Here is a 24100-nt window from a genome sequence, read left to right as displayed (position 1 = left end):
ATAATTTATCACTTTTTTTAAGACAATTATGATTTTTTTTTAATGAAAAATGTCACTTTTTTTGCTTTCTTTTTAAAAAAAAATTAAACCAAATTTTTTTTATCAAAAATAAAACTAAATTTATTTTTGAATTTTTTATGTAAATTCATTAACCAATTTAATAATTTAAAGTGACTTAATAACTTAATTTAAATCATTAAATAAATTAAGTATATTTGATAAAATAATTTAATAATATGACTTGAAGTCAAAAATAACTTTAAGTAATAAGTAAAAAATAATTAATTTATTTTTAAATTCATATATTTATCTTTATGATCTCTTTTATTTCTCAACACTTCCAGTGTTACTCAACTTCATTTACCCTAATTATAATTTATAAGGATAAATATATCAATTTGATGATTAAAAATATATTTTAAGTTAATTTTATCAAATAACTTTAATATTCATAGTAAAAATTAAATAATAAGTTTTAAGTTAACAACTTAAATATAATTTAACTTAAAATCAACTTAAGTCATAAAGTAATAAATATTAAATTTTACCTCCTAAGTCCGTCTTAGGAGGTAAAATCAAAATAAACTATCATTAATTCCAATAATTTTTTGTAAATAGATCCCAAAACTTTGGCACCCATATGATATCAACTAAAATCAATAATTTTACTTTTAAAAAAATAAATAATAATGATTTGATGATCTTTTCCGATCAAAATTTTAAAAATTAATTAATTAATCTCAATAATAAAACACATATTTAAATCACAAATTCATAAATTTGAAAATACATTACAAATTTTTCACTAAGGTAATAAATTCTAAGATTTTTGGGATATTTAGAAATATATTAATTTTTTTACATTTAAAATAAATAGAGAAAATAAAAGGATTTTAAAAAAATTATAAAAAATTTGTAGTCTATAAATATGTTGAAAAAAAGAAAAATATGATGAAATAAGCAAAATATGAAGCACAAAAAGGAGGCACTACTTTGATGAAGGGCACGGGCTTTCCGTACCTGCAAGACTGCAAAATGCCCCTTGAAAAGTTAAAAGCATGAGGGGGGCACGTGACTAATGTACAAAAATTGACAATTATCTTTTGAAATAAATATGAAAAATTGTGTCCTTTTTCGCAGGCCGATTGGCCAGGCCTGGCCCGGCCCAGTTGTGGCTAACAATTAGGCTGGCTAGGCCCAGGAACTAGCCCAATAAATAGATATGGTTGAACTCGAGAGTGTACTGGCCAAACCCCAATTGGACAAACCCAAGGCCATCTACATTATTTTGTCATGTCATGGTTATATCGATGTTTAGGAATATATCGGGATATATCGGGAAATATTGATGGATATTTTGACAAAAAAAATATGATAAAATTAATCAAAAGAAATATGTAAAAATTATTTTATTTGAAATTTAATTTCTGAAAATTTATTAAAAAATTGTGGTGACAAATTTTTTGTTGTTAGTTGAATTACTTGTATCGACATTAATTTATTAAAATTATTAAATTATATTAAGAATTTAGTTTATCAAATTAATTTTAATTTAAAATTATATTTTATAAATGATTAGAAATTCATTAATTGTTTTGATTTTTAGTAATTTTTGAATAAATGTATCTTTTTAATATTTTAAAATAAAAATAAAAAATTAAACAAAATTAAAATGATAAAAAAAAAAAAAAAAAAAAAAAAAACAAGCATGATGACAAAAGCAGCAGGCTCTACACTCTTCCCCACCATGACCCAAAGATGTGGCAGAAAAGCAGAAGAAAATTATAGTGACATCTGGCACCAATCAGAACCTCAACACCCTTATCCCAATCAAAAATCTCATCTTCCCATCATCCAAAATCCAAAACCAGCCATTTTCCTTCACATATCCACCAGAACACACCCCTCGACTTCTCCCTTCTCATATTCCAAACAAAGGAAGGAAAAATAAACCACCCCCAAGTTTGCAGAGTGTGTAGAGTGAGGGCATATCGTTACAGAAAGAATGGCCTCCACAGCATGCTTCCTCCACCACCACGCCCTCTCCACCCCCACAAGAGTGTCTTCACAGCGCCAACTCCCCTCCCTCAGACCCTCCCAGCTAGTCTGCCGTGCCCAAAAGCAGGCTGCCAATGAAGACGATGGCGCCGCCGTCTCCCGCCGCTTGGCCCTCACCGTCCTCATTGGTGCTGCTGCCATTGGCACCAAGGTCAACCCTGCTGATGCCGCCTATGGTGAAGCTGGTACTTTCCTTCTACTTTATGCTCAATTAATCCAACTTTACTGGTATCGCCTGTTATATTATTGAATTTGGAATGAGTTTACTGTTGATGACTCTATTTAACATGCCTGCCTACCATAGAAATCGGATCGATCCATTGTTTTTAAACTGGGAATCCATAGTTTCAGACTATATGTAAGTTCCCAAATGCAGAAAGGCAATGAACATAATCTCAGTTTTAGAAAGGAGGTCAAAAGTGTTAATGATCTAGAGATTAACTTTTGACCCCTATTATGGCAAATTGCAGCCAATGTTTTTGGCAAACCGAAGACGAACACCGACTTCTTGCCCTACAACGGAGAGGGTTTCAAATTGTCGATACCATCAAAGTGGAATCCAAGCAAAGAGAGGGAATTCCCAGGACAGGTCCTGAGATATGAGGACAACTTCGACTCCAACAGCAATGTCTCCGTCATAATCACTCCAACTGACAAGAAATCCATCACTGACTATGGTTCACCCGAAGAGTTCCTCTCTAAAGTAAACTCTCTGTTTCTCTCGTTCCCCAATTGTCAGTTTTTCTCCTCAGAAGGGATCAGGGTTTGCCTTGTTTAGATGTTTTTTTTTTTGCTTTCTTTTCTACTGTGACAAATATGCTGTTTGTGGACCTCCAAGTAAGAGTTTTGCTGGCATGGTGTGACACCATGTTTTCTAATCAATATGCTTTGGTTGTGGGTATCTGCAGGTGGACTTTTTGCTGGGGAAACAAGCCTTCTTTGGCAATGCCAATGAGGTAAATACTATAAGCTCTTCAAGTTTCGTGTTACTAGGAAAACCGATAAAGGGTATCACTTCAATTTGGAATTGTATCAACACCCATCACAACTGTATGCATATGGAAGCATCTTTTCAACAAAAACCAGTATGCAAATAAGCACGAAACCTTATCTGCATACTGAGCCTTTTTTGAACAAACACCGCTATGGAAATACACACAAATCTCATGACAGGGTGCGCTCATTCTCATGTAAATGGTCAGGGTGGTTTCGACGCAGATGCGGTTGCAACAGCAAACATACTGGAGAGTTCAACCACAACAGTTGGTGGGAAACCATACTACACCATCACGGTGTTGACGAGGACTGCTGACGGAGATGAAGGTGGGAAACACCAGCTAATTACTGCTGCTGTGGCGGACGGAAAGCTCTACATTTGCAAGGTACAGGCTGGGGACAAGAGATGGTTTAAGGGAGCAAGGAAGTACGTTGAGAGCACTGCAAGTTCCTTCAGTATTGCTTAATGGATTAATGTGGGTTTGTATGTAAATCACCTGAAGAAATATGATGTTTGTTTTAAGACGTCTAAAGCACTAGAGATGGTTAATTTGGGAGGAATTTTGTGTGGATATTCCAACGTTTCTTAAGCCTATAAAGACCCTCTTTTTCTCTCCTCAAACAGAACACATCCACACACATGCTGGTATAAATTGAACTATTTCCTCAAAACTCCATTTCCATATACCAATCATGTGAGTTTGTACCATGTTTGGATCATCATCAAAGAAGCAACAGAACTGATTAATATGAGAGCTTAATTCAAACTCAAAAAGGAATAAAGCTTGTTTGACAGTGATTTTGGAAAAGTTTTTAGCTTATAAGTGTTTTTTAAAACAAAAATTAGGTGTTTAACAAATTTTAGAAATCACTTTTAAAAGTCTAACAAATTATTTATAGTGTTAAAAAATTATTTGTAGTATTTTTTGGACTTAAAAACACTTTTGAAGAAAAATGTATCTTAAAAGTGCGTTTGACAGTAATAATAGAAAATGTTTTTAATATTTTTAACACAGACTAGGGAAAGGCGTGCCCAAGGACAGTCTTCATTGCTAGAATATTTTATGGATTGTGGAGTTTTTGAGTTTGATTAGCAAGAGAATAAAATGCCTGGTTTAGGGTACAAATAAACAGAAAAGAAAATTAATGTCATGGAAAAACTTAGAACCATTAATGAGTAAAAAGACTGACCAGTTGGAATTCTTTGGAAACGGGTTCTGATCAGAACATTTCTCAATTGTTCGTGGGCATATATACGATCCACTCAAATTTTTTAAAATTATTACTAAGTATATTTAGATATCAAAGACCGATAAATTCACCCATAATCTATTAATTTTATTAAATTATTCTTAAAAATATTTGACTCCTCAAATCATTTGACATTTGAAAATACCTAAATTATCTTCTTTTTTCTTTCTTTTTTTGGCTTTTTCTAGCATTTCAATTTTGTTTTTTATAATTTTATTCCTCTTTCTTTTTCTATTTCATATTATTATTATTATTATTATTATTTAGTTTGTTATTTATAACATCAATATTGTTAGTATTAAAATTACTATTATTGCTATGTTCTAATTTTTTATTAGATTATTATTATTATTGGTGGACATATATTGCATGATTGATTCAGAAATGTAATATTATTATTATTATTATTATTATTATTATTATTATTATTGGTGGACATATATTGCATGACTGATTCAGAAATGTAATATTGTTATTATTATTATTATTATTATTATTATTTAATTTGTTATTTATAACATCAATATTGTTAGTATTAAAATTACTATTATTGTTATGTTGTAATTTTTTATTAGATTATTATTATAATTGGTGGACATATATCGCATGACTGATTCAAAAATGTAATATTATTATTATTATTACTATTATTATTATTGGCGGATATATATCGCGTGACTGTTTCAGAAATATAATGTAAGTTATAAATGTATTATAAATTTAGTGTAGTTGTCTTATACATACATTATAATCGCCATTTATATAGCTTATACATGTATAAAGGTTTGCTTGATATGCAATAAAGGTATAAATGAGATGATCTGATGTTTAATTATACATATCATATAGTTTCATGGACATTTATACGTTTGTGCACCAAAAAGCAATGTCTTGTACACTTCCTTTATATATTGAGTATTTTCTTTGTATATAAAATACGATTGTTGATGTATTAGTATTAAATTGACAAGTTTATTCCATTGCTCACTTAGTCCAATGCATTCTACTTTTAAGGGTCTTACCGATCCCAATCAACTTTAAGTGATTTCAGAGTCGATTTTTTAGGTATGTATGCATTTGACGTTATTAGTAACTTAAGAAATGATTATATTATATTCATAAGATGGATAGAAAAATGAAGTTGGAAAATTGAAGATGGGCAAAGCATTCAAACACTCCAAAATGAGTGTTCAAATAGCACCCTCAATGTTCAAATGTCCCCTATGGGGAATTCAAACATTAGACATACTTTTCATTTTTATTTTATTTTTTTATATTTGCATATTTTGGGATATTTTTGTAAAATTAAAGTTTGAATTGTTTTTATCCTAGGTGTTACATATAAATACTTGACTTTTTGGAGTTTCAAAATAGCTATCTCTTTGCTTTAGTACTTCATCTCTCAATCTTGTAAGGGCAATTTTGAAAGGTCTTTTCAAAAAACTGTTTGATCGATAGCCTTAGCATGAGGTTATTCCATGAAAGAGCACAAGGTGTTGCATTGAAAACCTAAAAAAATAGTGTAGGTGTGGATCAATATAAGACCCTGAGAAGTAGTTGCATTTGGATTAGGTAAAATTGTGTATCTTTATTTTAAATTTAGTAACTTGTTTGTGGTCAATTGAGGATCCCTAGTTTTTTACATTTTGGTTTTGAGACTCGGTAGGTAGTTTTTCTACATTAAATCTTGTGCTCAACTGTGTAATTAATTATTACTATGTGTGAGATTGATCAACTTTTTCTCATTATATATATATATGTTTATTTTTTTTTTAAATCTATATAAAAACTATAAATTTTTGGATATCTCGTTTTGACAACCTATTCAACCCTCTCTAGGTTGTTTCACTAATCAAGACAAATGTTTTCAAGTGCTATTAGCATAGGTGAGATTTTAAACATAATAATTATTATTTTCGATTCCTAGATCAATAGAACCCTAAAGAAGTGGAAAATCCATAAACTATATATCATTCTTTAATGAGAAAATCTCCCTATTGAAAACCCTGAATTGATTTTTTTTTAAATAAAAAAAAAATGCAAGGTGTAAGAGGTTGGAACATGCTAGAATATGGGTGGTTACCCCAATTACTATTGATAAGAATGATAGGTTAACCAATGAATTGAAACCCAAAAAAGAATAGGATAAGTTAAATAATATGGGGTTGAGCCAATGCTAAAGCCCTTTAATATATTTTCAATGGAACTTATGAATGAAAAGGGTAATTTGTTTGAAAAAATATTAGTTTTTTGAATCTAAAGACCATAATGTCATGATAAAAAAATTAATCACTTTCTTTGGAGATAAATCAACTAAAAAGAATTTATGGAGCCATAATGAAATATTTTACCCTAGTTCAAAATTTTTTACTAACATGATTTAGAAAGGAAACATATGTAGAAAAGAGGTTTAAGTTATATTAGCAAGTCTAAAGCGCACACATAGTTGATAAAACGATTGGAATTGAATCATAGATATATTTCTCTAAGTATATAGATCTATAGTTTTTCCTGTATATGCTTTTGTTGCATAGATCTAGAGATTCTTAGGATAGTTTTGCATTCACTCCAATGATCCAAGGCTTGGAATGGACCAATTCAAATATTCCAACAACTAGTATGAGAGCCATAGGTTATGGAAAGACATGCTAGAACCTTTCCTAAGGAGTGCTCACATGTTGCAAGGTTTCTTTTTCATCCCATGACCTTGGGATGAATATATGTTATTTAAATCTTGAATGTGATTATGGATGTTTTAAATTGTTCGTTCTCTTATATTAGGTTGAACACTTTATAAGGAGTATAGGATTTTTATTGTGATTGAGAAATATTAGTTATTTTAATTCTTAGATGGGTTGTAGGCTCCGTTTAGAAGGAACATAGGTTTTTTCCTTTATTGTAAGAATATAGTTTTTTTAATCTATCCTTTTAACCCAAGAAAAAGAAGATTGCATTCTAGACATTCAATGACATCCATGGTGAGGAACCTGTCTATAAAGGTGAGTTTTTTGGTGCAATCATCAAACGCTCAAGCAAGACGCTCAAGCACTCCAAGTAGTTCTTAAGGCATCTTGGGAGCTCCTGCATCCCACTATCTGTAGTTCTTTGCCTTCAATAAGTGAGAAGGTTGCATGATAGACATGTACTCACCTTAGCTTTAGTTGTAAGCTTAATTGTGCAAGTTAGTTGGAGATACTACTTCTTCCATGTATTACTCTATTGCCATTTTTGTCAAGTAATGGGAATAGTCAAATCTCACTAAAAAGGAAAGAACCTATAACTAATAAAACATTTTGTATCTAAGCCTAAGTTTTATTAATCTAAACAAAATCTAAAAATTGGATGTCCGAGACATTAGACATTTTAATTCCAAAAGAACTTTTAGTCTATAATCCTATATAGAACCATAGGATGTTTAAAGTTAATGCATACTAACATGTGTGGAACTTTTAGCGTTCATGCAAGGGGGATAGATACTCTATCACTTTTATTGATGATTATTCTAGGTGTGGATATGTGTAAAATCTGATGCATTGGATAAATTCATTGAATTCAAGGTGTACCTTTGAGAACCTATTAAGTAAACATATAAAGGGACTTTGATCATATCAAAGTGGTGAGTTTGGATCTAGTAAGTTCGTTTCTTTCCTTACGAAGCATGGGATTATATTTCATTTGTGTGCACCTAGGACAATATCATAAAGTGGAGTAATGTAAAGAAGAAATCAAACTTTGATAAACACACTACGATCGATGATGAATTTTTCATCACTTCTCATATCCTTTTGGGGATATTACTTAGAGACTGTCTTACCTCCTTTACCTAAAAGGTATATTAGTTCATAGGAAATCAAAGAGGATCTCAAGGTTATTATTTTTACAGATAGGACCATTGGTTGGGTTTTGGTTGTGCACCAAAAAGTGTCAGATTCCTAAATGCAAGGCTTTAAATTATAATCCAGTGGATACTAGGGTCAATCCCATATGGATTGTTATTTTCTTACACTAGTATCATAAAGGTGTTCATAAATATTATTTAAGTAAAAGAACAAAAATATATAGCAGATCGATCCTTAAAAGGTGATAGAAGTACACTACAGATAAAGCAGCAACGCCAAATGAGATTCCTAACGAGTTCTACTACTTCAAAAGAACAAAAATAAAAACATAAAAATGGGCAGCCTCCCTGAGATCATATAAAATAAAGGTCTTGAGACATTTAAAACAAATATGCAAGCGAGAGATACTCTCATTTGCTACACTAAAAATGAGGATATATGTTCACTAACAAGTCACTTTCCCATAAAAACAAACATCCTACTAAATAAGTTAAGCAGAAAAGGAATTTGCAGGCACGAGAAGGCATAGATAGAGAGTAGATATATACAAAACCCTAGAAAATAAATCAGCATCTGAGCTTTGCCTCATTGTTTCAGGATTCGGCTCTGTTAAACCCTTTTTTCAAAACTAACTAATAATCAATTGATCAATTAATCAAATATAGAAATGAAGCAGTAGATGATTTATTATCACAAGAAGCTGCACAATTCACATGCTTGTTTGATATGAATGTCAGATTGAGATGAGGATAAAGTATTTACATAAAGCAATGGTCAAGAAAGACCTATTAAATAACCAAAGATACCATGGTTTTTTCATCTCTTTTAAGTTCCTCCATTGCAATAGTGGGTACCATTTGGGTGTGTGCCCTTGCGCTTCATGTTTATCTTATTTAAGCCCCATATTCGAATTGTTCGGTCATCACTGGCTGATGCCAACATGTGGGGGTTGGCTGGATTCCAGCTAACACAGTTAACAGATCCAGAATGACCTGGCAAGACCTCTATCAGCTCTCCAGAGCTTTTGTGCCAAATATATACCTGCAAAAATGGGAACAAAACATTCATTTCCTTCGGGTGAAAAGACAGAGAAAGGATCATGCTCATGCTCTTAGAATCAAAAAAGCAAAATAACAGAAGACCGAATCCAAAACAATGAGACATTTTACAGCAGAACTTTCTGTCTCCCATCTACTGTCCAACTGTATCAATTCTTCTTATGAAATCCTTCTTAAGACAATCACCCATCACTTGGGTTCAAAAGGTTGAAAAAAAAGAACAAGAAAAGACGAAGAATAGATAGAGAATATTCTAGATCAACCTATCTGATGCAAATCCTCAGAATGAACAGGACACGTAAAGCAAAGACATGCAAATCCTCAGAATCAACAGGACACGTAAACCAAAGACATGCAACTCCTCAGAATCAACAGGACACAACTCACCACACAACAAAGGGGAGGCAAAGTGCGAAATGAACAAAGTCAAGCTAAACCATCAAAGAGATCTCAGAAGACATTCTTTCTCCACTGCTTCCTGATGAATGATCCATGGTTCCTGCTCTACAACCACTATCAGTGGAAAAACGGTTATCTTTCCAATGAAGGGTGGTCATAGATATCAATTCTATTGTCAAGGGAAGAAAGACTAATTAAAAGTAGAAAATGAGGCCACGCTGGCAAACTTGCTCCAAGATGAGAACAAACTCCATTGCCCTTGGTGGTGAAGAAAATTTTGACTATCCCGCCCCAAAACAACTAAAAGCCTAAATAGAGTTCAGTCGACAAGAAGCTGGCCAAGCTTAAGTCATTGGACCATATCCACCGATCCTACCTAAACAGAAACCCTTTTCTTGTTCACTCTTCCACCATAAGCTTAACAAGATGATATTGATCCCTTCCCGACTTTTTTTCCTTTGCCTACACTACTTTACATAAATCCAAAACAGAGCCAAGGAGTATTCCCTAAAATGGAATCATGCTTAGCATACTGTTGAATTTATATTGTAGATTCATGTGTTCAAGAATTAATGCAAATTGAGAGTTGATTCTTTTTTTCTATTTCTCAAAGCATCCATGGAAAATACAGCAGAAGATATTTTCAAATTAGTAGACACCATGCACCCACACATGCACAGAAACAAGCTAGGTTTCTAACCCTTTCAGCTTAAAAACTGTTGCTCAAATATCTTGGACACAGAGACAAAAATTGCATTAGGGGTACCTTTACAGACAAAATTTGCAAAAACAACATTTGAAAAAGTTTTCTTTAACACATTAGAAAAAGAAATAATAATGAATAAATACAACCTTGATAAAGATCAATAGTGTAAAAATCATACTGGAGAATTATAAATTGTTTTGGCCAATCAGTCCAAATGTAGAATATTTGACCAAATCAAACATGTTAGCCTGTTATATGTTGCAGGTTCACTGCCTAGTAGCATATGCTTGTAGGTCGAGTGAATTTAACATTGTCTCAAAGCTCTTATTAACTAGGGGTCTTGAGTTTGAGTCTCACCTTCTGTTTATTCTCCAATCCATTCCTTCATAATTTGTAATGTGATTTACCTCTCCACATGTTGTATGGGCTGGCATGTGTAAACTTGGTATACACAGTGAGTCTACTACCTCATAGCTAAGCTTTTAGACCAATTGGTAACTTAACAAATGAAATGCAACAATTTTTGAAATGAGGAATCACTCAGTTTTGAAACGAAGCAGGATTAAAAAATAGGACCATAGCTCTGGAATATTTTGACAAAGCATATCACATGAAAGGACTACTAACATATTCAAGCAATGTAATTATTTTGAGCATGACCCAAAACTATTGTTTTGCTCAGTCAGAAGCTGTTGTGGCTTCCACAAAGGCCATATACTCTTGTTGATATGTCCAAAAACAGAACTTTATCAATAATCCACAAAATACACAACCAAGCAATAACAAAATCAAAATAATTACACAATTAATTCCACCCAAAAAAAAAAAAAAACAAAAAAGAAGCTATTGATCATAATCAAGGACAACCTTACTCCTAATGTGTTAAACATCTAGAGTAAAACTAAAAACAGTACCTGTGAGTCCTCACTACCGCTAGCAATAAAAGCTTCCTCAAAACCACCGAAACAGGACCTAATGATAAATCGTTCTCGTTTGTGACCTTTGTACTTGGCAATAAACTTGGCCTCACCTTCGATGTTCCATAGATGGATTTCTTGGTTAAGAAGGTTCACCAGAAGGAACCTGCAATCCCTTGATAATGAGAATGAAGTAATTGTGTGATCCTCCTCGATAAATTTCTCAGCTTTTGCTTCCCTGTCAAATAATAGTATAGCAGTATCTTTACATATACTCATAATCTGATTCCCATTGCTTGCTATTTCCAAGTCAGAAATCTGAAGAGTTCGTTGCCCCTTCCAACATTCCAACTCTTTCCCATCCAAATCCCACATGCAGATGCTCCTATCAGTAATGCCAGCGAACACCCATTTCCCATCAGGAGACCATCCACAGGAGACAAGGCCAACACCAGCTTTTTCATAAATGCGGAGGCATTCACCAGAAGAGACATCCCAGCACCTGACAGCCTCCTCTACACCACAGGTGAGGAGTTGACGGTCATCAGGGCTCCATGAAACATGAGATACAGGTTTTTGGTGACCTGATAGTTTATGCTTTAAGGACACTCCACCATTCACATTAACCTATAAAATACAGAGTTAAAATATATATATTAGGACAGTGGAGAATGGAAGCAGAAAAAAAACGACAACAATATCATAATAGCCATAGTTGTTAACTCTTAATATGTATTGTGCGTCATTTTTCTATAGAGAATGGAAGAAGAGAAAAAATGACAATAAGATCATTTTTTTTTTTGATCAATAAGTATAAGATTGTATTGGAAAGAGGCGCTAAAGAAGCGACCCACCAAATTACAGTATAAAGGGACTTACCCCCTTACAAAAGGGCCCAAACATCAAAGGACAAGGCAAAACAAAAAAACCTCTCCCTTAACGCATACACACCCAGTCTATAAAATCTATTAAGGTCGAAGGACCATCTTTTATCCACAATTTGGATTCCGACCACAAAAAATACACAAAAGATGCTTTCAACCTTTGAATGGACAGCTCACAATCCTCAAATGCAATTGAATTTCTAGCCTTCCAAATAACCCAAAACAAGCATAACGGTCCCAAATGCCACGCCACCTTCCTTTTCTTTCCCACAAAAGACCCCCTCCACCCTAAAAGGGTTTCCTTGACCGAACGGGGGAAAACCCACGAAACACCAAAAAAGGAAAGGAACACCATCCATACTTCCCTCGTTTTTTCACAATGGATAAGAAGGTGATCAATTGTCTCCTCACTCTTATGGCAAAGAAAACATCTATTTGCCATAACCCAACCTCTCTTTTGCAAGCGATCCAAGGTTAGAACTCTCCCCCAAGAAGCCTCCCACGCAAAAAAGCTCAATTTGGGCTGCACACAAGAGTTCCATATAATTTTTGAAGGGAAAAAAGCAAGCGACCCCGGCTGCATAGTCCTATACAAAGATTTCACCGAGAAATCCCCATCCTTTGATGTCATCCACTTCACCTTATCCTCCTCATCCCCCCTAACCTTCTTCCCCTCCAAGCAACAAAATAGCCTTTCCACTTCTTCCAACTCCCAATCGTTGAAAGGTCTATTGAAACAAGGGTTCCAACTTCCCCCCCATTCCCCCTCGGCTGTCCACACTTCATTTACCCAAGCCTCTTTGTTCGAAGCTAAAGCAAATAAAGAAGGAAAAGGCTCGCTCAAAGGGATGGTTTCACACCATTTATCTTTCCAAAACTTCACTTTCTCACCATCACCCACCACAAAGCCAACAAAAGGGGTCACTTGATGTCCCATTTTACTTATTGCCTTCCACAACCCAAACCCGTAGGCCTCCCTAGACTCACAAGATCTCCACCCTCCTCTTTTCTCCTCGTATTTCCCTCTGATCACTTGGTTCCACAGAGCCTTTCTTTCATTTGCAAAAAGCCACACTCATTTGCCAAGGAGAGCCCTATTGAAGGCCCCAAGACTCTTAACCCCCAACCCTCCGCTTCTTTTGTCTAAACAAACAATTGACCACTTTACCAAATGTGGTTTTTGCACTAGAGCCCCGCCACCCCACAAAAAGTCCCTTTGAATCTTCTCCAATCTGATTCTAACCACTCTAGGCATCTGGAAAATCGACATAAAATAAATCGGTAAATTTGACAATGTACTACGCACTAGAGTAATCCTCTCCCCTTTTGAAATGTACTGACGTTTCCACATAGCCAATTTCTTTTTGAATCTTTCTTCTATTCCATCCCACGCTGCAACACTTTTAAACAGGGCACCTAACGGCATTCCTAAATAAGTGGAAGGCAGTTTTCCCACCCTATAACCAAACTCATCAGCCAACTCATCCACATTCTCAACTCTACCAACCGGAATCAGCTCACTTTTCTCCAGATTTACTCTTAACCCTGAAATTGCCTCAAACCACATTAACAACCAGCCCATATACAATAATTGATCCTCCTTTGCTTCACAAAATATCAGCGTATCATCAGCAAACAACAAATGTGATATCTGGACCCCTTCGCCTCTTCCTCCCCGAATCAAACAAGGCACCAAAAACCCCCCAGCCACTGCCTTCTTTATCAAAACACTGAAAGCCTCCATCACCACTACAAAAAGGTACGGCGACAAGGGGTCTCCTTGCCTTAACCCCCTTGAGCTTTGGAAAAAACCCCTAGGGCTTCCATTCACCATAACTGAGTACCTAACAGTGGATAGACACCACTTTATCCACCTGCACCATCTTTCCCCAAACCCCATCTTCTCCATCACTGCTAAGAGAAAATCCCAATCCACGTGATCATAGGCTTTCTCAATGTCTAATTTACAAAGAATCGCCCCTCTATTGCTTTTCACAATGGAGTCAATTGCCTCATTAGCGACCAGCACTGCGTCCATAATCTGTCGTCCCTCCACGAAAGCGTTTTGGGACGTTGAGATGACCTTGGCTAAGACACCCTTCATTCTATTAGCCAACACCTTAGCTAGCCACTTATACAACCCTCCCACCAAGCTAATTGGCCTAAAATCCTTCAAGTCCTCTGCCCCCCCTTTCTTAGGAATCAACACTAGGAAAGTTGCATTCAAACTTCTTACAAAGCTCCCGGTCTCATGGAATTGCCTAAAGAAGTTCATGACCTCTTCTTTAACAAAATCCCACGAAAATTGCCAAAAAGCCATTGAAAAACCGTCAGGGCCTGGCGCTTTCTCGCCACAACAGCCTGACAAAGCCCTAAAAACCTCCTCCTCCATGAAAGGCTTCTTCAGCCCCTCCACATCCCCCTCTTCCAACCTTTCAAACATCAAAGCATCTATCCTAGGCTTCCACCCCCCCCGGGTCTGCCAACAACCCCTGGTACACCCTGCACACCACCTCTTTGATCTCCCTTTCCTCATTATACCATCTCCCGTTCACTTTGACTCTATTCATCTGATTCCTTCTTCTATGAGCATTAGCCATCTGATGAAAAAACCTTGTATTTCTATCCCCCTCTTTCAGCCAAATTTCCCTGGACTTCTGCCTCCATGACGTTTCTTCTAAAAGGACCCACTTCTTATACATCTCTCTTGCCTCCTTCCTAGCTTCTTCCTCTTCCAAGGACAATTCGCGAACCCTCTCTTCCTTGTCCCAGAAATCCAATGAATTCCAAGCCTCTTGCTTCTTAACCTTAATCTGTCCGAAAACCTCTGTGTTCCATTTTTTCAGAGTCGGCTTTAAAGCCTTTAATTTCTCGCTCAAAATGTAACTGGCTGTCCCACTAACCTGGATCCCCTCCCACCATTTCCTCAGCACCTCTTTGAAGCCTTCCTCCTTCAACCACATGTTCTCAAATCTGAAAGGTGTGGGCCCTCTCCTCATCCCCCCTCCATCAAGAATAATTGGAGAATGATCCGATACTGGTCTAGCCAAAACACCTTGAATACACTCCCGGAAATGAGCTTCCCAATCTTCAGAGATAAGAAACCGGTCAATTCTGAATTTTAAGAGATTATTAAAACCTCCACTCCACGTGAACATCCCCCCCTGAAGGGGCAAATCCCTTAACTCTAACTCCTCGATCACTTCTGTGAATCTCCGCATTGATGGGGACAGGCGACCTCCTCGGCTCCGCTCAGTAGGGAATCTTATCATGTTGAAGTCGCCAGCAACACACCACGGTTCGTTCCACAGCCCTTTGATGGCCCCCAATTCGCTCAGAAACTCCTCTTTCTCCACCTTCACAAAGGGCCCATAAACTCCTGAAAACGCCCAGCAAAAACCATCCTCAACATTCTTGAACCGGCAAGAAACTGAATAATTGCCCACCTCCATTTCCTCCAACTGCAGCACCCTATTGTCCCAGAACACCCCCCCCCCCCCCCCCCCCCCCCGCCACACCCCTTGAATTCAAAGCCCCCCATTCCAAACATCTTCCTACCCCTAAACTCCTCACAATTGCACTCGCCATCTCCTGCAATTTTGTTTCTTGGAGACACACTAAATCTGCTTTATGGGTTTTAATCACATCTTTAATCAATTTCCTCTTCTCTCTGTCATTTGCCCCCCTTACATTCCATGACACAATTCGAATCCTCATCTAACACACTCTTGATACCCCCTGTCCCCTCCTGACCCGCTATAATTCACCGACCATTCTAGTTTCTTCAACTCGCGGTCAAATCTTGAGGTTCTCTGTCCTTTCCTCTTTTTTCCGCTTAAATTCTCACTTCTATCTCTTCTGTCCCTCATTTTATGGAGAAGTTTCAGAATATCCCTCTCACAGCCCTCTGTTGGCATTCCCAAACAATGGCAAAACTTTGCCAAACAGCTGTAATTCCACGATTCCATATCTTTTTCCTCTTCCTCGCCCCATTCCTTCCTTCCTTCTTTTAGCGGGAAAAACCCGCTCGTACTCTTCTCTCTGTCATTTGCCCCCCTTACATTCCATGACACAATTCGAATCCTCATCTAACACACTCTTGATACCCCCTGTCCCCTCCTGACCCGCTATAATTCACCGACCATTCTAGTTTCTTCAACTCGCGGTCAAATCTTGAGGTTCTCTGTCCTTTCCTCTTTTTTCCGCTTAAATTCTCACTTCTATCTCTTCTGTCCCTCATTTTATGGAGAAGTTTCAGAATATCCCTCTCACAACCCTCTGTTGGCATTCCCAAACAATGGCAAAACTTTGCCAAACAGCTGTAATTCCACGATTCCATATCTTTTTCCTCTTCCTCGCCCCATTCCTTCCTTCCTTCTTTTAGCGGGAAAAACCCGCTCGTACTCTTCTCTCCCGTTCCCTCTTCTGCTGGACGCATGCTTAGAGGGTTGATACTTAACCCCTCTTCGGTTTCCTTCAGAATGACCTCATGGCCACATCTCTCCTCCATCTCAAGCAAAGAGCCCCCCATCCCAGAGAAAGGAGAAGAAGAAGAAGAGGCCCAACTCCCCCACACGCAAACAGTTGAAGGCTTTAAGAGGGAATACCTGGAAGCTTCCTCCAAAAAGCACTCGTCCATTATTGAGCGGCGCTCTGGTGTCCCTCTCGCCGGTGATGGCCCCATCCCTCCGACTAGTCTGTCTTTGGCGAAAAATTCCTCAACTGGCACAAGGCAAGACGAAGCCCTAGCATTTACGCCGGGCTCATCCCAAGGAGTCTTATAAGCGAGCGGGGCCCAAACTGATGCTAGGATGGGCTGCCCCTCTCCTCCTGCCACTCTGGGTCTGTGGTCCAGCCGGCCCAGCCCATCCTTTTGAAAAAAAGATGGGCCAACATCAGAAGCCTGCTCCACCGAGGTGTATTTCACCACTAAGCTGGGTTACCCATCTTTCTCTACCGCTTTGGGCCTATTGTCCAAATGACCCAGCCCATCCCGTTGCAAGAAAGAGATATCCACCCTTGAAGCCCGCTTCTCACCCCTATTGTCCATCTGGCCCAAAAAATTTCTTTTAACACTTAAAGGGCCTTCATGAGCGGCCCACTCCCCACCTCTGCTTGACTGGCCCCTTTCCCAACGAGCCCTTGACCCATCTATAACCTTTTGTTTTTCTACCCAAGCCTTAGGACTCTCATGCTCCAGGCTTTGACTATTTCTGGGCTGGGACACTTCGCACCCAAACTTGCAGCTATCAAGCCCACCCACACAGTCTTTTTCACTTGAGCCCACCTCTCCTTCCTCCTTGCTATAACCTGCCAACCCATCAGCTGAAACTCCCATCTTGTCACCATCACACTTTTCTTTTCCCGTTCTTTTTCTGACTGCACCTGATCCATCAGCTTCAGCTGCACGCCATCCTTCCTTTTCCTTCCCACCGCTGTTCCCGGCGTGTGATCCCTCATCCCCTTTTTCCCTCATCCTTTCCCCCTCTCTCCATCTCAAGTTCATCATCGGCTCCACTGCTGAAACTCTAGGCTGCACCTCCCACCACAGGCGGACTGCATAGCAGAAGGACTTCACCACTAAATTCAAAGTTCCTGGAAAAAAATTTCCGCCATTCTATACCAAAATCCTGGCCCATTGAAGTTGAGAAAGATTCTTTGTATCTTCATCCACCTCCACCAAACCTCCACAGCAATCACCAATACTTTTAAACATTTCTTCACTCCAACAGTGAAGCGGAAGCCCCACCACCCTCACCCAAACTTCTTTTGTTTGGCTTCCAACCTGTAAACACCCAGCCTCCTCATTCCATCTCTCTAAATGCAGCAGCCTATCCTTAAATCTACGCGTCCCCCTGTTTAATACCCTCTCTGCTTCCCCTTCATCTTCAAATTCCAACAAGAAGAAAGGTTCTCCCAGCTTCATCACCTTAACTCCTTTCCTAAGGTTCCAGCCGCATTTCCCAGAGTTTTTAAACGAATCTAGCTCCATCTCCATCACTGCCCCTTCCCACCTACCAAGTAGGCAACGCCCCAAAACTTCCTCCCTCCTCCTCAATCCCCTTCCTCCAGCCTGAAGCCACAGCTCTTCGCCTACCCTTCCAGCCGGTCCTTTAGGATACATACAAGAAAAGACAAAATGCTGATACCCATTGATTTCCTGAGAAAAATGTGCCATATCATTGTACATGTATTGTACGTGTTTAAAAACTATAATTATAGCAAATAAATATGACACTAACAGGTTCTAAAATACAAATGGCCATGGAGGCCTCAAGAGTTTCAATAATTGGGTGTTACCATCATGAGAATTCCTGTACCAACTTTAATATATAACACATCATAATCAAATCCAATCTCACCAAACGTGCGTGGGTAGGGTCAGGAAGGTGGGAAGAGGAGAGTGGAGGGGAAAGAGAGATGGTGGAAGAGGAGAAGGTAGATAAATAAGTAATTAAACAATTTCTTATCAACATACGACATTAATAATGTTACCTCCCATATGATTGCCAATCGATCACTGGATGATGACGCTAAGTATTTCCCATTATGTGAAAATTGCAAAAACCAGACTTCATCCCTGTGTGCTTGCAATATCTGTTCAATTAGGAGTACCAAGAAATATTCAAAATAATGCTCCTATAGATATTTGTAAAAAAAGAATAAGAAATAAAAAGAAAAGAAAAACTGATCAAATACAACCACTGTGATAAATATGATGTGTAGTTTATTTAGGGCAAATATTATCTTTAGAGAAAGGAAATAGGAAATTAAGTTGGACAAATATCCGTGAAATCTGTCCCGCCATAGAATTTTAGACAGACAAATGTAAAATTTGAGGATATAACAACAATAACATTAGTAATAAAAATATCAAAATAAAGGATATTTCCATTTATATTAATTTTGCCATAATTTCTACTGAAATTTCTGTGTAGAATAAATTTGAGTGTTTTTCTTCCAAATAATAATTTGATGGCCTTGCTACAGGAATCGAGAATATTCACTGTTTTGCTCATGACCTTATCTTTTATGTTGATACAAGGTGGTGATAGGGAATATTTTATATTATTTAATGCCCTCTGGATGTTTTTTATGTTTCTTCTTCAATTTTTTGAGAAGTATAGTAGTTCATTCATAAAGAGTGTGTCTGTACCAGATGTATATAGAATTAACCAATGCAAAGCAACATTTCTCACAACGTTCTCATCCATACAAAAATTGTAATTTATTTTTTGAAAAAAATAAATAAATAAATAAGTTGCAAACCTTTTGCCAAAATTTTGCAAGGCTAAAGTTCAATCAGTCACCATCTTCTTCTTGAAATTGTATTAAATCCATCTCATTGAACTTAACTAATATTTACCAATCACAAATTATTTAAATCATAATACTCCCTCTACAAATAAGTTGTCAAAGGTGCAGCTTAGCTCACCAGGGTAACCAAATTTTCAACAATTTACTTCAAAGATTTTAAACCATTCCTAGGTCTTATTATTTGCAATAATTCTTTCAGGGTGTATAACTGAAATTTTATGAAACAATCACATGAGTAATGAGAATAAGAAGAAGAGAGTAGAAAGAAAGGAAGCGAGATAGATAAGCTCCCCCCCCCCCCCCTCCCCCCCCTTCCCATGAACCACAAGATCCCTTCTCCCTCTCTCCTAGAATATCTTCCAAAGCCACCCCCTATGTTCCAACTAATCTTTGAGAGCCACCCATTTGTAACCACTAACAAAAAGATATTGCCACAAATTCAAGTGCAAATGGAATTGGAGGTTTGTTTCAAAAAATAAATCTCTATGGAGGTGGGTAATCATTGGGAAGTATGAGGAGAAGGAAGGGAGTTGGTATTCCAGGGAAAGTGAGGGTGCTTTTGGAGTTGGATTATGAAAGGCTTTTAGAAGACTTTGAAAGAATATTGATAGCAGAACCTCATTCAATATGTGGGCAATGGTAAAAGGGCAAAGTTCTAAAAGGACAAATGGTGTGGTGATTCATCTCTAGAAGAGTCTTTCCCCTCTTCGTATTCCATAGCTATAACAAAGGATGCTTAGGTGGCTGATGTGTGGGATCAATAGGCTGAGGGCAGACATCAGAACCCTTGCTTCTCAAGCAACTTGAATGACTAGGAAATGGAAAGGATTGAGGCCATTTTTAAGGCTTCAAGGCAAGGCTACGAGTAGGGATGAGGAAGACAAGAGGGATTGAATGGATGTAAAGAAACATAAATTGTCAGTCAAGTCCTTATAAAATTTCCCTAGGCAGAAAAGAGCAGAAGAGTTCCCTACAAGGGTGGTTCTTTAGAGTGCAATGGCTCACACAAAAGTAGTGGTTTTTGCATGGGAAGTTTATTAGGGAAAGATGTTGACATTGGATAGGCTAAAAAGAAAGGAATGGTCTCTAGTAAATCGATGTTTTTATTGTAAGGAAGAGGAAGAATCAATAGATCACATCCTTCTCCATTATGCTAGAGCTAAAATAATATGGAATTTGGTATTTTCCCTATTTAGGATTACTTAGGTGATGTCAAGTTCAGTAAAAAAAAAATTCCTCTTAGGATAACATGGTTCCTTTGTAGAAAAGATGAAAAAGAGGATATGGAGGTTATCCTGTCATGCGTTTTTTTGGTGGTCTTTATAGAAGGAGAGGAACAAAAGAGCATTTGAAAGCAAAGAAATGTCTTATCAAACCTTTAAGTCCTATTTTCTCAACAATCCTTTTTTCTAGGTTAATGTTATATGAATGGGGTCTCCCCAATTATGATAGATTTTATTGATTGGTTGGAGACTTCGTGAAGAGACTTTTGCTTTTTTAAGTCCCTTGCTTCTTTTGCTTTGTCTCTTGCCGTACTTTGTATACAATCTATATACTTTGTTGCACATTTCGTTAGGTGCTATAAAAAAAAGGGTGCAAAAATACAATGCAGAACAAAAATGGACAATAATAGCCTACTTCTCTTACCAATTAATGCACCTGTTAGGGTTGAGGGCTCTTCGAGATATCTTGAACTAAAGGAAGGTGTTAGAATCAACTTTCTTGTAAGCCGCTTAGCCATGAGAACTTTTAGGGCACTTCAGAACCCAAAATTAATTAAACTAATCACTATTTCCTTCTTTAAAGGAAAAGAATGATTTTTAGGAAAATAAGCCCAACATAACCAAGGCTTAATATTTTTCGCCCAAAGAAAATGAAGATAATACTCTCAAGAGGTAACGACAGAAGAAAAATCAATAATTTCAAGATCCTTAAGGTATTTAAAATAAGAACAAAATTCCATTAGAGATAATTTTTTTTTTAAAGGCAATAAAAGAGAATAAATTAAAAGTGCCTTAGAAAGCGCACACCAAGGTACACATGATTTTTACAATATGGGCTAAAAGGCTAGCCAAGGAAAAAGAAAACAAAAAACAAGCTCTTTCTCCTTACTTGGAATTGTACCAATCGACAAAACCTATCATGGACATTGAGTAATCATGCATATATGTTGAATTACCAATTTTCCTAAAAGCTTAAGCTTGTAAGATTTAGGCCCTCAATGCATATCGCGCACTCTTAACACCTTCCCTCACATGTAACCTCCATTTTTGTAATCACACTTGGGCTTAATAAATTGAGCAAATAAACATGTGATGGAAAGGTTCAAATGCATAACCTCCCACTAAACAAGACTCTTATATCGTGTTGAAACATGACTTCCCACCAAACAAGGCTCTAATACCATATTGAACAACCAATTTATTAAACCCATGTGTAAGCCCAAAAAGAGAGGCTACACATGATGAAGGGTGTTGGAAAGCATGATATAAATTGTGAACTCAAATCCTATAAGCTTAAGCTTTTAGGAAAATTGGTTGTCTAACAAGGTACGCTATAGTCCATTCTTAGAAAAAAAAGACATAAAAGAAGAATTAATTGCTTGATCCGATTGTTGAACATCATCAAACAACCTCTTATTGTTTTCCTTCCATAAAGTTCACTAGGGGGAGTTATTGGACAAGGAACACAAAAAGTGTAGAAGGTAGTTCCTTTACAAGCAAGAATAAAGCCAAGGGGTAGGAAGAACAAAGAGTCCTCCCACCAAAGATCCTCTATGAATATAATCTTAAGACAATAATTGCCAATCAATCTAACATGAAGAAGAAAGTAATGCTAACCCTAGAAAATAGCATTCCAAGGGCAAAGTAGAAATTCTTAGCTGCTAAGTTGATGCCCTATCCATTATTTTTCAACACATTTACTTTTCATAACAAATTGCCAACAAGATTTCTTTCTTAAGGAATCACCACCAAATGAGGAACCAATTTGGGCCCTTTTTTTTTTATGTAACATTTTTTTCAATGTTCAGACTCAAACTTGAAACCCTCCATGTTCCCACTCAACCCTTGTTGCCTGAGTCAAGTCTCAAGGCCCCTTTTAGACCAAAATTTCATTCATTCCAACTCCAAAACCAAATCACCACCTTAAACTCCCTAACCTTGGGTTTACACACTACTTGCCACCTAATAAGACAACATACGACCCATGCACCCCTTCCTTTACCTAGACCATAAGAACACCAACTAGAATCTCTCAATCCTAGCATTCATGCTAACCAAAACTCTTTAAATGGAAGAAGAAAAAAAAGATGGGTATACGGACAAGGCAAGAGTAGTGAGAGAAGTCTTATTCCAACACTCAAAACACTTATAATTGATTTAGATATCAAAAAGTTCTATGGAAAGGGAAAAAGAAAAAAATGAAGAACCTCAAATTCTTTTGTTTAATTTCCAAAAGAAACCTTTAAGGTAAATGAAATGTGAAGAAAATTATTTAAAAGCTAAATATTTTTAAATTCTTCATTCTCTATGTAAAAAGGGAGTGTTGAGACAATTTGGAGAAAAAACTTATTTTCAAACGTATTTTTCATTTTACTAAATTTTTTCTTTCCTTATGTTTTTAATCCTTTCATCCTTTTTCGCTCACATTCCATTATCAAAATGGAGTTTTAAACTCTCCCTCAACAATGAGGCTCAAAAAATTTAAGTATTTTAATGTTGACTCACTAGGGGTACTAAAGTATTTAACAAGCCAATTGCTAGTCATACATAATGATGGACACCTAACAAAGAATTTTTCTTGATTTGGACTTGAGGGCCTAAAACTTGATTCAACTGGAGATTTTAAGATTAGGATTTCATTTATAGATCATGCTACAAAAGTTCGCTACCTAAATGTGGATACCAAAGTTTTTAAAGGTGAAAGCGTAAGGCAAAACGTTTTTGTGTCATTGAGGCAAGGCATAAGCCTTGAAGCATTAAGGCATAAGCCTTTTGAGACTATCATTTTTAGAATTAATAAATATTAAAATATAAAAAAAAATTAAAGATAATTGAATTATATAAATTTTTGCTATTAAATATCAAATTAATTTCATATAATTTTTATTTTTTTTTATAAATAAGCACAAAATAGATTAAAAAGGCAGAAAGCCACAAAGTATACAGAGAGTATACACAGCAACCTAAACCTAAAAACGCAAAAAACAAGCAACCTCACCAGCCCTTAAGTGGACGCTAGCCACTGCAAAAAGCCTAAGAGCGAAGAAGACTCCTCTCCAATATACACCTTAGCCCAACTCCACAAATTACATACAAAAGGATTTTTGAGCTTCTGAATAGCTAAGAAACCCCCCCCCCCCTCCCCTCTCCCCCCTTTAAAAGCTAATCTATTCCTTTCCTTCCAGACCATTCAAAAAATACACAACGGAATGGAAATCTAGATCTTTTTCCTTTTTTTCCCCACAAAAAGGCCTCTCCAACTTAATAACATCTCTTTAACTATCTTTGGGAACACCCACTGAATCCCGAACAAGGCAAGGACGATCTCCCAGAAGACCCTGACCACTATACAATATAAAAGAATATGATTTACAGTTTCTTCTTCACAACCACACAAAAAACAACGATTAGGGAGCAGCCACCCCCGTTTTTTTTTTTTTGATAAGTAAAAA

General features: G+C 36.7%; 2 protein-coding genes across 6 annotated transcripts in view; one reads left to right on the top strand and one right to left on the bottom strand.

Moving 5' to 3' along the window:
• Positions 1 to 1770: 1770 nt before the first annotated feature.
• On the top strand, positions 1771 to 3670 carry PSBP1 (probable oxygen-evolving enhancer protein 2). Its single transcript, XM_002283012.5, has 4 exons — positions 1771 to 2243; positions 2529 to 2761; positions 2967 to 3014; positions 3261 to 3670. Exons 1-4 carry the CDS (start codon positions 2006 to 2008, stop codon positions 3519 to 3521), a joined length of 780 nt encoding a protein of 259 aa, XP_002283048.1. The 5' UTR covers positions 1771 to 2005; the 3' UTR covers positions 3522 to 3670.
• A 5136-nt stretch (positions 3671 to 8806) lies between these two features.
• The window catches only part of LOC100264261 (WD repeat-containing protein 26 homolog), a 38661-nt gene continuing 23367 nt past the window's right edge, over positions 8807 to 24100 (bottom strand). For all 5 annotated transcript variants that reach the window (XM_059741385.1, XM_059741388.1, XM_059741386.1 and 2 more), the window contains 3 exons: positions 18604 to 18705; positions 11222 to 11851; positions 8807 to 9185 (listed from right to left, as the gene is read on the bottom strand). In XM_059741385.1, the coding sequence (XP_059597368.1) occupies positions 8970 to 9185; positions 11222 to 11851; positions 18604 to 18705 (948 nt within the window). In that variant the 3' untranslated portion in view covers positions 8807 to 8969. The remainder of the gene's footprint in view (positions 9186 to 11221; positions 11852 to 18603; positions 18706 to 24100) is intronic.

The sequence above is a fragment of the Vitis vinifera genome, chromosome 12 (assembly GCF_030704535.1).
Source record: "Vitis vinifera cultivar Pinot Noir 40024 chromosome 12, ASM3070453v1".
Taxonomy (NCBI): Eukaryota; Viridiplantae; Streptophyta; class Magnoliopsida; order Vitales; family Vitaceae; genus Vitis; species Vitis vinifera.
Note: the sequence above shows the minus strand (reverse complement) of the source record. Positions and strands in the feature narration are given on the sequence as shown.